This window comes from Apis cerana, linkage group LG14 (assembly GCF_029169275.1).
Source record: "Apis cerana isolate GH-2021 linkage group LG14, AcerK_1.0, whole genome shotgun sequence".
Classification (NCBI taxonomy): Eukaryota; Metazoa; Arthropoda; class Insecta; order Hymenoptera; family Apidae; genus Apis; species Apis cerana.
The window spans coordinates 684,328-699,581 of NC_083865.1; the positions used below are offsets into that span (position 1 = coordinate 684,328).

General features: G+C 17.8%; 2 protein-coding genes and 1 long non-coding RNA gene across 17 annotated transcripts; 2 read left to right on the top strand and 1 right to left on the bottom strand.

Annotated features, from left to right (window-relative positions):
• Window positions 1-1,313: 1,313 nt before the first annotated feature.
• LOC107992565 (autophagy protein 12-like) lies at window positions 1,314-9,777 on the top strand. Of its 15 annotated transcripts, none has more exons than XM_017048504.3 (4): window positions 1,314-1,447; window positions 2,529-2,779; window positions 2,861-3,012; window positions 3,094-3,569. In XM_017048504.3, exons 2-4 carry the CDS (start codon window positions 2,608-2,610, stop codon window positions 3,214-3,216), a joined length of 447 nt encoding a protein of 148 aa, XP_016903993.1. In that variant the 5' UTR covers window positions 1,314-1,447; window positions 2,529-2,607; the 3' UTR covers window positions 3,217-3,569. The 15 variants fall into 15 exon arrangements, with proteins under 15 accessions (XP_016903993.1, XP_061941153.1, XP_016903999.1 ...); XM_062085169.1 differs by having other exon boundaries at window positions 1,318-1,447; window positions 2,876-3,012; XM_017048510.3 differs by having other exon boundaries at window positions 1,350-1,447; window positions 2,621-2,779.
• Window positions 7,409-12,388, bottom strand: LOC107992567 (cilia- and flagella-associated protein 52). The gene is made up of 10 exons (XM_017048513.3): window positions 12,189-12,388; window positions 11,680-11,879; window positions 11,428-11,605; window positions 11,087-11,336; window positions 10,748-11,009; window positions 9,707-9,879; window positions 9,458-9,606; window positions 9,224-9,369; window positions 8,978-9,129; window positions 7,409-8,858 (listed from the first exon to the last, which is right to left on the bottom strand). The coding sequence occupies exons 1-10, from the start codon at window positions 12,232-12,234 to the stop codon at window positions 8,465-8,467; spliced, it is 1,950 nt and encodes a 649-aa protein (XP_016904002.1). The 5' UTR covers window positions 12,235-12,388; the 3' UTR covers window positions 7,409-8,464.
• On the top strand, window positions 10,589-12,148 carry LOC133667324 (uncharacterized). The gene is made up of 2 exons (XR_009832708.1): window positions 10,589-10,790; window positions 11,709-12,148. It is a non-coding gene; the product is annotated as an uncharacterized LOC133667324 (long non-coding RNA).
• Window positions 12,389-15,254: the final 2,866 nt, after the last annotated feature.

Below are 15,254 nucleotides of genomic sequence, written 5' to 3' on the forward strand. Positions count from 1 at the left end.
AATTAAAAATACTATATTTATATGTATAATAGTACTATTATACCATTATTACTGTTATTAAATTACTATATTATATTATACAATATAAATATAATATAAATAAAAAATGTAAAATGAAAAATGTTATATTCCTTATATTATTGTACTAAATGAATTATAATATAATTTATCGTAATAATACTATGACAAAAACAAATTTCATAAAATATTTTATAAAATCTCTAAAAAGGAAAATGTGGAAATCCGAAATTAATAATTTTCAATAATAGAGACAATAAAGATAGTAAATAGCGAATATCGAATGAAACACAATATTAGTGGCAAATATCAATGTTTTTATTACGAATATTTGGATATAAATATTTGGATATTTCATATTTTTTTTATGAATTTCAATTATTTTAATAATATATAATTTCATTATATTTTTCCTCTGATAAAAAAATATATAATTTTTTTTCGTTTTTTATTCACAAATTTTAAGATTTTAAGATTTAGGAAAGAATAAAAAGAATAAAATTTTTATTTTCAAATTTATATATATATATTACGTTTAAAAATATTTATTATTTATGTTCATATAAGAAAAATTGTTTTTAAAAACAAACTTAATATTAATAAAAAAATGATTAAATAAAATGATTATGTTCATCTAGATTAATATAGATTGATTCAATTAATATTAATTTTTAAATATGATTGAATAAAACTTTCCAAAAAACAAATTTTTTTATAAAAATTTAATTGAAATTTCTAAAAACTTCTTATTTTTAAATTAAATAAAAATCAATATTACAAAGATCGATATTTTCACATTTTTTATCAATTTTGTTTGATAAATTATCAAATCATCAAAGACCGAATTTGAACAATGTTGCCAACTTGCTATAATTACAATATAAGAAAAATAATTATTATCAATATTAATAGGGAATTTAATTAAAAATAATAAATAAATACTTTAAAAGTTTTATTTATCACAAAATAAAAAATCAATAATTGGATATTTAATGATTTAATATTTAATAATTTTCAATTTATATTTATTTTATTTTTAAAAATTATTGTTATATATATATATATATATATACACATATATTAATAATTTTATATTATAAGATATTTAAATTAAAACATTCATTATAAAATATTATTTGGATTTTTTTGAATTTTGATTAATTAATACAATTAAATAAGAAATTTATTGTATGAAAAATAATAAAAAAAAATTCAAAAAAAGGAAATATATATATTTTTGAAAATATATATAAATATATATATAGCTATATTTATAGTTATATTTTATAAAAAATTATCATTAAAAAAATTTTTTTGACGTTTTTTTGGTTGTTTTATTGACTTCGGAAGTCTAAAGAATTGTCTGCTTTTATTATAATTTTTTTAAAATATACTGTCAAAATACTATATAATAGAAGTTGAAATGTTGGTAATTATTAAAAATCTTATTTTATTCCTAACTTACTTTTTAAACTTCTTCTATATTTAGATTGTTTCGCTTTTATAAAAATTTAATAACAATAATAATATAGTCAATCTTGCTTTCTACGTATATCAATATTGCAGTTAATATATATTTGGATATTGGTTCGCTTTCTTCTTTATAAAACTTTTGTTTCTGTATATTCCTCATTATTATTTTTATTCTGTATGTTTTCTTCTACTCAGATATTGTACACTTGCTCAGGTATTTTTACAAAAAAAATAAAATTTTGATAAAAAATTCAGTTAAAATTGGATAAAATAACTTAACCTTGTCTGAAAAATAGATTTTTTTTTTTTGATTGTTCTAACTAGTTAATTTCCCAGTTACTTTTTTTGAAAGTAACTAGTTATTTTTATAATTATTATAGTTAATTTATTATTTTTTTCCATCATAATAATGGCAATTAATCTAAATAAAATATAAGTTAAAAAAATTTTTTTTTTAATATATTCTTAAAAAAAAAAATTATCTTAATTTAAAATGTTCGATGTTTCTTATTTTATTACTAATATAATTGTAATTGAAATTCTTTTAAAATTTGAGTTTTCCTAAAATTTGCTAAAATATTTATTTAATTATAAATATAATTAAAAAAATTTAATTATCAATATTCAGATTGTTTAATTAAATAAAATAGTTTATCTAAAATTGAGAAAAATTATTAATGATAAAAATCATAATCGAATAATTATTATTTTCTATTTTATTTTATTGTATATATAAGATATTATTGCTGTTATTACTAATGGTTAAAATTTGAATATTGTTGGAACATTCATAATCCTAATTCATATATAAAAAATTCATTTGTAATAATTTATTTCATGAATTAAAAATAAAATTAATGCAAATGTTTATATTTTGCTTAATGTAAAAATAATTTTATTATTTGTATTTATCGATAATTCTATGTTTTATTTCAATTCTACATAATTCTACATTGATTAAATTTCAGTTTAAAAAATTCAGTAATTTTCTAAATTTATGTAATCTTTTTTAATAATATTTATGTGTATTAAATCAGGAGAATCAAAAATCAAACAATAAGAATTTGTTTCGTCTATTTTTCTTTTTTGATGGACATTTGAAACTTAACATACATAATGACGGAGAAAGAAGGAAATGAATATGTTATAGCTGAAATTATTGGTAAATCAGAAAAAATGGGAGAAAATTTAACAAACGAAGATGCATCTGCCAGTTTTGAAACAATTCATTCAGAAACACCATTAGTTCGAAATGGAGTTCAAATTACTTCTAAGGACAAAGCAAAAAGTAAAAGATTTCTTATTTACTAAAGACATAATAATAAATTGAATATTAATAAGACATTATACAAAGCAATTATTTTATTAGTATTTAATTTTACAGTTGATATTTTGTTAAAAGCAACTGGTAATGCACCAATAATGAAACAAAAAAAATGGTCTGTCAGTCAAGATTATTGTATTGGTCGTATTTCTGATTTTATTAGAAGATATCTTAAATTAGATTCAAATGAAAAATTGGTAAGTGTAAAATAAAAATTATATTCATCTTATATATGTGTAGATATACATATAAATATATTTTCTCTTTTTTTTTATTAGTTTCTATATGTAAATCAAACATTTGCTCCTGCACCAGATCAAGCACTGAAAAATTTATATGATTGCTATGGTGCAGATGGAAAATTAATATTACATTATTGTAAAAGCCAAGCTTGGGGTTAAAATTATACTTATATGATAATTTTATAAATTATTACATAAATGTATTATATATATATTATACATATTTAAGTTTAAAAAATTTTATTATTATATAAACATTATTTGATAAGTATTTAATGAGTTTTCTAATTGCATTGAATAATATAAATTTTATCATAATAAATTTCATAATCATAAACATCATAAAATAATATAGAAATATTATAATATACTAATTAAATGAAAATATTATTATGTTTAAAGAAAATGATTTTTTATGTATTTTTTTCATTTTTTAAGTTATTGTAAATTTGTCGTATTGTAAATGATATTATATAGAATGTAGTAAAATACATAAAAATATAATTTTTAAAGTTTTGTTTTTTAAACAAAAAATATAAAATATAATTTTATTAAGATATAAGATATAAGATATAAGATAATAGTTGTATATAATGTTTATATTTTTTTAAAAATTATAGCTTTTTATTATAAATATATATGCTTATTAATATTATAAATATATATGCTTTGTCTTTTTTTCTAGTGATATTCATTCAGATATTGTTGAATGAATTTAGAAATTAAAAAAACAAAAATAAATTTACTTCTCAAATTTAATTTTGAAATAAATTTTTTGTTATAAAGTGATTTCAAAATTTCAAAATCCAAAATATCCATTTTCGATAATTAGAAATAATATTCTGAAAATCTAGAAATTCAATATAAAATTTGTTTAAATGTTCATTATAATAAGCCATTGAAATATATATTTAAATAAAACAATTTTATATCATTAGATATATTTTTATTTTTTTTTTTAAATTGTACAATATATTATTTTATTTTATTAATGTTTTATTATTAATTATTTAATTGTATCATAAATATTTATTAATCTATAAATAATGTAAAATTAATATTAATAAATTTTTTATTAAAGTTTTAAAAAAATGGTTAAAAGTAATAGTATCAGATTTGTTTTGTATAAAAATTATGGTAAAAAAATAATATAAATTTTATAACAGCAGCCTTCTACTACATTCTTTCAAATCTACAATTTTTAATTTTAATATATATTTTTAGTAATTTAATATCTTATTCTGTTAAGTTATATTTTGCCATTTTAGATACATGTAGCAATGTAACTGTATAATTTCTTCAAGAAAGATTTGAAAGATGTAGATATTTTTCTAATGTTTTTGTTTTGTAATTTTATTTATTAATTATTTATCCATTATATTAATAATATCATAAAAAATATTTACTTTTACAAATATTAAATGTTAATTCTTTAATATAATAGTTATATATAATGTTTGTATTTTTTTAAAAATTGTAGCTTCTCATATATTGTAGCTTTGTCTTTTTTCTTAGCGAAAATAAAAATACAAAATAATATTATAAATATATAATATGATAAATAATATGCTCAACAAATTAGCAAAAAAAATAATCTTTGAGATATATTTTATAGAATTCTAAACAAATCCATTTATTATGCATATTATTTATTAATTATTATATTATTATATTATATTATTAATTATGCATATTATTCACAAATAGAATAAAAACATCAGAATAAAAAATAAAAAATAAAAGATCAATTGCAAAAATATAAACTTTCATGATGATGTATTATTATTGTGTTCTAGATTTTTCAAAGCATAACTATAGTTTATATAGTTATATTATATAGTATATAGTATATAGTATATTATATAGTATATTATATAAAATATACTTAATAATGATAAAATTCTTATGATATAAAAAATAATTAAAAATAAAAATATATTTTATAGAAAATATATTGAAATTTTAAATAAAAATTTTTTTATTTTATATTAGATATTCCTTTTTTCTCTTTTTTATAATATTTTATAATATATTATAATATTACATATATACTTTGTTTCAAAAATATTATTTCATTATTGCAAATTTAATGAAATTTATTGAATATTAAATTGAATTATAATAATATTACAATATTTAATGAAAAATTATCATAAAAATTTAATTTATATAAAAAAAAAATAATATAAATATCATTTTCAGATCATTATGCATAATATTGAATTCATCATCTTAATAATTTTATATTTTTTAGATTCATTAAAAATATTTGATGAATTGTAATTCTGAAAAATCTCAGTGACTGATTTACAAAAGAGAAAGGCTGGATCTTAAAGTTGGAGCTTAAATATAAAATTTTAGCTTGAGATATTTATTAATTTCCAAGATATTATTAATAATATATATTGAATTAATTATTATACGGACATTATTAATACCACTGTCTTTACTGCTATTAAGTATTTATTAACTATTATTTTAGTATCAAATCTTATATAAAAACTTCAATTGTTTTTATGAAAAATCATAAATATTGACATTTTTCTTACAAATTTACAAAAGTTACTTTTATAAAGTTACTTTAATCTAACTTAATACCTATTTTTAATATCTATTTTTATTCAAAATCTCTCCAAAATAATAACATTTATATACTAAATGAAATTAGCTTTTACTTGTAAATTCGTTTTTTTATTTCCATTTATATATCATATTTGGCATTTAATAAATCAAATGTGTTTAATTTTTTGAAAATTTTTTGGTCAAATTTTTAATGGATTATATGTAGATCATGTTATAGAGTTTGATATAGCTAAACTTTATCGGTTATTAATTCAATATTCGACGACTACAAATATCAGAAGATTATCATATTAATAATATCTGGATAAAAAATTTGATGTATTAATAATCTTTTAATAATCTTTCAATATACAATATCGAAAATTTTTTATTAATGTTTCAAAAAAATAATCAATATCTAAAACTAAAATTTTAAATATAATGTTCATCTTTCCAAATTTTTTATTGATCAGTGATCGAAATCTTTTGAAATTATAACAATTTTTTGATTTTAATTATCCATTGATTGAATTTTTGAATTACTTTTTCGTCATTTTTTTAATTTATTGTGCATCATTTTTAAGAAAAATCGAATTAAAAAATTTATCATTATATTTATATCAATCAATGAATCAATTTTATCTTATTTTCATTTTATTTTTAATTTATAATCAATTTATTTTATATTTGATTTTCTCGAATAGAAAGTTTTAAATAAATTTTTTTTTTATATTTTTAATTTATTTATTACTTTAATTATTTTATTACTGTAAAATAATTTTTGTTCAATTTTTTTATTCTCATTCAATATGTATATATATATATATATATAAGTTTATATATTATACATAAGTAAAAATTTAAAAGTAAAAATTTTCTCATAGAAATTATTTCTATTTAATTATATTTCATGTACTGTTGTAAAAACTTGTAAAAATTTTATAAAGAATTGGTATAAATATTTAAAATAAAAACATCTAATTTATTTTAAAAAATAATAAATTAAAAAATAGTGATTTTTTGAAAAAAGTTTCATGCAAAAAATGCAAATTTAATTCATTAATTTTGAAAAATTATATTTAAGATAGATTTTAGCTGAAAATATCATTTTATATATATATAAGATATACGTATAAAATTGTATATAGATGAATAAATGAACGGAGTTTTAATTCTCTATTGTCTCGCATATTTTTTTCAGATACATATATATATATATATTATATATATGTATAATTAATTTAGTTTATATTATATAGTTTATATTAGTTATATAGTTATAATGTCAATTAATAATATATATAATTATAATATTAATTAATTTCTATGATCTATAATTTATTTATAAGATATGGAGAATTAATTCCGAAGGATAAAATAAATACGAATTAATATTGACTAAATTTTAATTTATTATAAAAATATTGAATAAAACTTATTTATTAAATTAAAAATTATGTAAGTTATAATTAAGTTATAATTTAAATTAGATGAAGCAAAGTAGAAACAATAACAATAATAAAGAAAGATAGCATAATTTGAAATATATAATACATAGTAATTATTTATTTATTAAATTATAATAATTTATAATACATTATATAAAACGAAATAGATACCTGGGATATATATACCTGGGATATTTCTGTCCATAAATTACTAAAACATTTGAATCTAATTTAAATTAATATTTAAACTATTGCTAATTGATATTTAAACTATTATAATTTCATGAAAAAAAGTTATGCCATTCATTTAATTAATTTTAAAATATTAAGTTCCTATTTTCAGAATGATATTTATGCATTATATGACGAAAACGTGCATAGATTTTTTCGTTAAAAATTTTGCAAATTTAAATTAATTTTCTATGAAGATGAAAAAATTTTTTTTATGACTAAATTCATCACAGATTTGAAGATTAAAACTTCTTTTTTAAATGATCCTCCAAAATTCGCTGTATGATTTTATTTAGTTATTCTATTGAATTTTGAAAAATATGCGAAACTGTTTTTCAATCAAAAAAAATCTATATTTCTTCTCTTTTTGCTATATAATACAAATGTTATAAAAAAAATTTTAAGCAAAAATTTTGAAATTAGAGGCTTTTAAATATTAATATTTTAAATTGAACGTGAATGGATTGTTGTATGTTTTTTTTTTATGAAATTATAATAGTTTAGATATCAATAATTTTTAATAAAGATTCAAATATTTGATTTATAAATAAAAATGTGTATTTATCTCAGAATAAGCAACTTTCCATCTCATTTCATCCATTGTAAATTTAAACTGTTTAACAAATAATAATTTAACAAATAAATGTTAGTCAACATTTTCATACAGCAATTTTTGTTGACGCCTAAAATCGATCTTTAAAAAGTATTCTATAAATATATTAATATCCTGAAAGAGATTAAATTAGATTTTTAAAAGAATCATTTTTTTTTATCGCTATTTACATAACTTGCCATTGAATTATTCACTATTTATATTCAGTATTTATATTAATGTGTTATTTTTTTATTTGTATTAATTCTATATAGTTTTGCCCGTATAAAATATCTCACATAAAAATATAAAATATAATAGGATTTTTATGTGATTCTTTTATGTAAACAATAATTTTTATATGAAATGAAATGATCATTGAATTTATTAATGATTATGAACTAATAATTAGATTTTATGAATATATTTGAAAAATGACAAAGATATTTGTCATTTATATGAAACTTTATAACTTTATAACTTTATTTACAACATGATCTATAAATTATATTTATGATATCTTTACAATTGATGATTATTAAAGTTTGTTATTGTTTGTTTTATTGTTTGTTTATTATTTTTCTGAAAAAGGATATTTCCAAATCATTATAGCACCATCTGCACTTGCCGTGACAATAAATGTATCATCTGGAGCAAAGACACAACGAGTAACCGCGGCAGCATGTGCAAGACTTAAACGAATAGTATTAGCAGTGCGATATTCCCATAATTTGATAATGGAATCATCTGATCCAGTGAGAAAATATTGTCCATCATGGCTAATACTTATAGTATTTAATGTTCCAGTAAGTGAACCTTCAACTTCCCGAACTAACGAACCATCCAAGGTTTCCCAATAAGCTATTTTGCGGTCTGTACCACATGTTAAAATTTGAACACCGTTAGGAACAAAACACGTTGCCATATACATTGTGTTTCCTCGTAACATAAACTTCCTCGTAAAATTTCTAAAAGAAAAATGAATTAAATCATAGTAGTAATTGATATTTTAATATATTCATTTTGATATTTTGATATTTTTTAAAATTTATATTATATTATATTATATTATATTATATTATATTACCTCAAATTCCACAATATACATGTGCCATCAGTGCTAGAACTAATTAAACTCTCATTATCTGGTGAAACTTGTAATGACGTTATTGGTCCTCTATGTTCTTTTAAAACTTGCAGTAAATATCGTATTTCTGATTTTGCATCCCATATTCGCACCTAAACAAATATCAAGCCAAAAAATTAAAAATTTAAATTTTATTCCGATGAAGAAATATATATTCAAAAAAAAAAAACGTAGATGTATATATACCTGTCCATCACAGCCCCCACTAATAAGTTTACTATCATCGTTTGTAATAGTAATTGTTGATACAGATTTTGTGTGAGCGCCATTAATTTCGAATAACAGTTTTCCGCCATTCAAAGCGAATCCTCTTATTGCACCATCATTCCAAGCTTTTTCAATAAATTAAAATTATATAATATATACCTAATTATATGTGTATATATGTAACTTATATAATGTGTATATAATGTAACTTACCAGATATTATAGAATTACCATTACAATTGAAACATATACTAGAACAAATAAAATTTGGTACAGAAATTCGAAGCAATTCTTTTTGGGTAATTAATTTCCATACTCGTATGTCATTTTTACTAGTTGTTGCAAATATTTCTGAATAATTGCTATAAAAAAAATATGATTTACATTTATTTTGTTTCTTCTTTATCTCATTTATAACATGTAAATTAAAATCGTTTTTTAAATATAGAAGCAATGATTTACCGTGGAAATGCCACATCGAATATTGAATTTGTATGACAAGTCACAATTAAACGCATATGAAATCTTGCCAATTCAATTTCATAAATTTCACATAAAGCGGTCCCTACTAATATAAATTCATTTTTATACCGAATCATTGATGTCACCATAGCACATACATTTCTTGAGCAATACTATAAAAAAATCATTTTTTAATTATTAATTAACTATTAATAATTAAATTAAATTACATGTTAAATCAATCATATTTTTATCTCAATATCAAGATTTTTTGTTCAAATTCAAATATATGATAGAATATATGATATTAGGGAAAAGAATTTAAATTATTTTAATGTATACATCATATAATATAATATCTAAAATCTAATATTTAATATATATAATATGATATATTTTATTTAAAAATTAATTTATTTTTATATTTTAAAATTAATATATATATGATACTTGTTTATTTAAAAATTAATTTTATAAGATTAAAAATTATATTTTTATTTTGAAAATATTTTCAAATTTTTTCAAAGATTTAAAAATTGTCAAAAAATATGAGCTGTATTTTAAACTGGAAATTTAAAATTAATGTCGCAATTATTACTCACATTTTTTTAAAAATAAATAATAAATCTAATATAAGTAATATTTTTTCGATATATTACCGAATAATATAAAAAAAAGAGCCAATATGTATATCTGCATGCAAATATGGATAATTGATAAAAAGGAGCTAATATATATATATGAATAAAATTCTTAATATTGAAGTTAAAAAGATCGATGAAATGGTTCTTTTATGCTTTATGTTCATTATTAATGTCTTTACAATATATAAAATAGTTTATATATTATGACATATTTAAATCATATTTCTTTTCAGATTGAAAAATTAATCATCAATCATTAATTAGAAAAAGATATTAAAATAATAAATGATTTCTTTTACATAAAAGAATATATATGAATATGTAAAGTAAAAGTTGTGAAAAAAAAAACGAATTTCGTTATTATTTCAAATTTTTTTGAAAACTCACACATACTCACTGTCATAATGGCTGGTATGACTAATGCTTTTGTTATTTTTGCGGTAAGTTTTGATGCTTTTATTATTTCAATTAATTCGACCGTACCATCGCCAGCACCTACAATTAATTTTTCTTTCTCTAAAAGCAATAAATTTTTTACACCTCCTGCATATATTTCTCCATTTTGTGAATTTGCTTTTCCTTTTTGCGTCGATATCTTTGAATAACATCCAATCATTACCGGATATTTAGTCATTTCTTTGGATTTTTCAATATTTAATCTATATGAAAAAAAAGGAAATTTTTAAATAATTTAATGAATAAAGATGGCAAAAAAAGAATAAGAATCATCATTAACCTTGCTTTTATAATGTCACCAGATGTTGTTCCACAATATACATATTCATCACTTTCATTTATAACTAGACAATTAATTTCACGCTTCATTTTTCCGATTTTTACATCCGTTCCATACATTTTTCGTTCTTCTAAATCGATACGCCATAATTTCAAAGTTTTATCTCCAGCAGTCATAAAACTTGTTTTGCAAACGTTAGTTCGTGCAATTATTGTAATATTTCCAAACGATTCGTTCCCAATGGAAGTACCTGTTAACAGTACAATAATGCAAATGCTATTATTAACATTGAAAATTTTACAAAAGTAATAAGTATAAGAAATGAAATTAAAATTATTTACTACAAAGTGGAGTTTCATTTTCAATATCCCATATTATGATGCGACCGTCATCTCTTCCTCCAAGACTAATAAGATATTTCCCATTTTCTGTAAAACATACATCTTCGACTCTAACTTTGTGTATCTCATAGCTTAATTTCATTTTACGATTGATATAATCCCATATTATAACCATTGCCTATGAAAATAATTTAATTGTTTAAACTAATTTTGAACTTAATAAAAGTAATAATAATAAATATAATAAATTACCTTGAAACCGTGATGATTTACTTGACCAGAAGCTATTAAATCGCCAGAAGATGAAATACATAAAGCAGAAACGAAATTTTTATGACCAACAAAGAAGAATTGTTCACCCGTTTTTACATGTTTGACAGTAACTTTATTTCCCATTGGATACACAAGATGCTCTCCATCAGGATGTAATTGTAAACCATTTCTCATTATACCTAAAAATAAATTTATTCAAAATGACTTTATTGCTCATTGCAATTGAATAATATAAATGTTACATTATTAAATATGATTAAAGAAATATTATTAGGAAAGTAAAAAATATAATATATTCTTAGAACATATTTTTTGCATGAATATACATATATAAAATTTTTGGTTATATGATAAATAGATACTTGTATGTGTACGTGCGTATACTCATATTTTGTTTGTATGTATGCATATGTCAATTATAATGTCAATTACAACTTTTTATTGAAAAGTTTTAATGAATTTCAATTTTTGCGAAATGAGCTACTAACCATCAAATGCTATTATTCCAAATACTTCAAGTTCTTTTATGTCCATGATGAAAAATATTATTATATTAACTGGATCAATCTTTTATGACAATCAACTAATAAACTTGTAAATACATGAATTCTCTCTAACAACGTAATAATTACGTCGTCATGACAATCACAAACGTGTAAATATTAAGCGTAAGTATCTAGATAACACGCAAAATAATCAATGAAAGTATTTAATAAATATATATTATTTGAAACAAAAAAGAATAATTTGATTCATTAAAATTTATATTAATTATATAAAATAACATTTTCAATTTTTTATGATTTTAATTGTTTATTGTTATAATGATAAAATTCTTATTGTAACGAAAATAATGAAATTTCATAGTATCAAAAATTAGAAAATTAATTAATATATAGAAATATTTTATATATATATATATATATATATATATATATAATAAATATGTAATATTAGAATCATTATAATAAAATATACAACGATTTTCAATTTTTTTTTAACATATAATTTTTTATCATATAATCATATAATTATTATGTAATATTATCTTCATATAATTATTAATTTAATTTGAAAATTAATTATAGTCTTAATAATTAGAAGTTTAAAATAAATTTCATAAATATATACAATTATATATAGACAAATAGATATAGAATATTGTATAGAATATATAGATATAGATAAAACGCGAATTAAAATATCAAATTTTTTATAATATTTTATTATATCTAATTTTTCTATAATCTATTATATTTTTAAAACTATATAATAGTTTATTATGAAATTGAATTGATTGATATAATAGTTTTTTTTTTTTTAAATAAAACGAAAATTTTGAGAAATCTGTTATTCTCTTCATTTTTGTACTAATTTTTTTTTTCAAATTTTAATTTAATTAATTCATTATTATCAAATAATTAATTCGAGAATTTATTTATTTATTTATTATTTAAGTAATAAATAAATGAATGAATGAATAGAAGATATCTATATTTTATAATATAAAAGATTATTTTTATTGTATAAAAATTAGAAATGAAATTAGCAACTTTTAAATAAAATACTATTTAAAATTTAAAAAAATATTATATTTTTGGTATTTACTTAATAAATTACAGAGTTTTAATAAATTAGAGAATTTATTTAATAAATTATATTATTTGAAAATTATTGCTACGACTTTGAACTACTAAATTTTATTTTAGTTTTTTTTATATTTTACAATTTTCTTTTTATGTTCTTTATTAAATATTCTTAATTTATTTATATAATTACTTATATTTTTTAAAATGTTTAATAATTTAATTTAATTTTAATAATTTAAGATAACATAAGAATTTCGATATTTAATAATCATATATTTAATAATTAATGTTGTAATCGATATGATTATTAAAATTATTAAAATGATTTTTATTTATTTTTAAGATAAATTTTTCGTGACATTTCCAGAATAATTAAAATTAGAAGAAGAATTTAGTAAAAAAATATTCTATATAAATCTATATAAATAATATTTATGTATATATACTATGTATATATTATATATAGATTATTATATTAATCTATAAATATCCATAAAATTTAAATTCGATCAGATAATTGGAATACTATTAAGTACCTTAAATATTAAAATAATTGATTAAATTTCATAAAATTGTTTTTTTTATTTTTATCTTTTAAATTATAAAATTATTAATTATATTAAAATATATGTTAAGCAAAATTAAATCTAAATAGAATACATCTTTTATTTTTTTATTACTTCTTTTCACATGACGAATAATTTTCAACAAAAATTAAAAAATCAGCCTAAGAAAAGTTTAAAAAAAATAAAAATTAAAAAAATTTGAAAATTGAATTTTGTTTTAATTATTTTTTTTATTTTTTAAATACCTATAAAAAAATACATATTATATTTATTTTAAACTTTATATCATTTTTAAAAGATTTTTTATTTATTAGAAATATTTATTAATAGATTTTATTTATTAAATGATGGAAATTATTTAATTTTTATTTTATCAAAATATAAAGTTATTATTTTTCAAAGTGTTTAAAATTAATCTTGAAACAATTTTAAGTTTTTTTAAAAAATTCAAATGTTCGTTATTAAAATGAAAAAAAAAAATTACTAATAAATAAAAAGTTAAAATAAATTACAAACTACATCTAATTACACACTGATAATACATGAAATTTTTGAAAATAGAATTGAATTCGTTTTGAAAAGAATTAAAGCATTTTTTCCAGATTTAAATTAAGATAATAAATTTTTATAAATCGATCCTATAACATGATCCGAAAATATAAGTTTTAAAAAATTTGAATTAATAGATAAACTGTGAGAACACGAATTCCATGAAGAATTCATGGAATATTCAAGTTTAGTGGAGACATTTAAAATTCACTTGAGGAAGTAAATTTTTTATTTCACATCTTAGTTATCTATCGCAATATATTAATATAAGCACATGCAGCCACTGATGTATAAAAATATGCAATATTCAAATTAATATAAATAAGTAGGTAAATAGTATAAATAAGTAATAAAATAGCATATCGAAATATATATTTACATATAAAAATCCACAATTTACTCATAATTCTTAAAACACTCTCAAAACACTCATAATTCTTAATGAGAAATTAAAATATATATTGATGATAAATTATTTATTACTATCGGGATTAATTTTTAATATCATATTAAAAAATTAATTTTTTAATATTATAATTAAGTTTAATAATTATTTGAAATTTCTCATCGATTTGATAATTATTTGTAATAGGACGATTTTTATGATTTTTAGATGTTATAGAAAACAAGATTTTAAAATAATTTTTTTTGCACGTTACTGTTATTCAGCTTTAGTTTTTCAAAATATTTACAGAAAAAGATTCCTAGTATTACATAGAATTTCTTTCATTTTTAATATTTAATATTTAATATTAATATTAATTTTTAATATTTAATAGTTGACAAACTTCTTTATTTTTTTATGTATCACATAAACAGATTTAATAAAGCGTAGATAAAACACGATGAA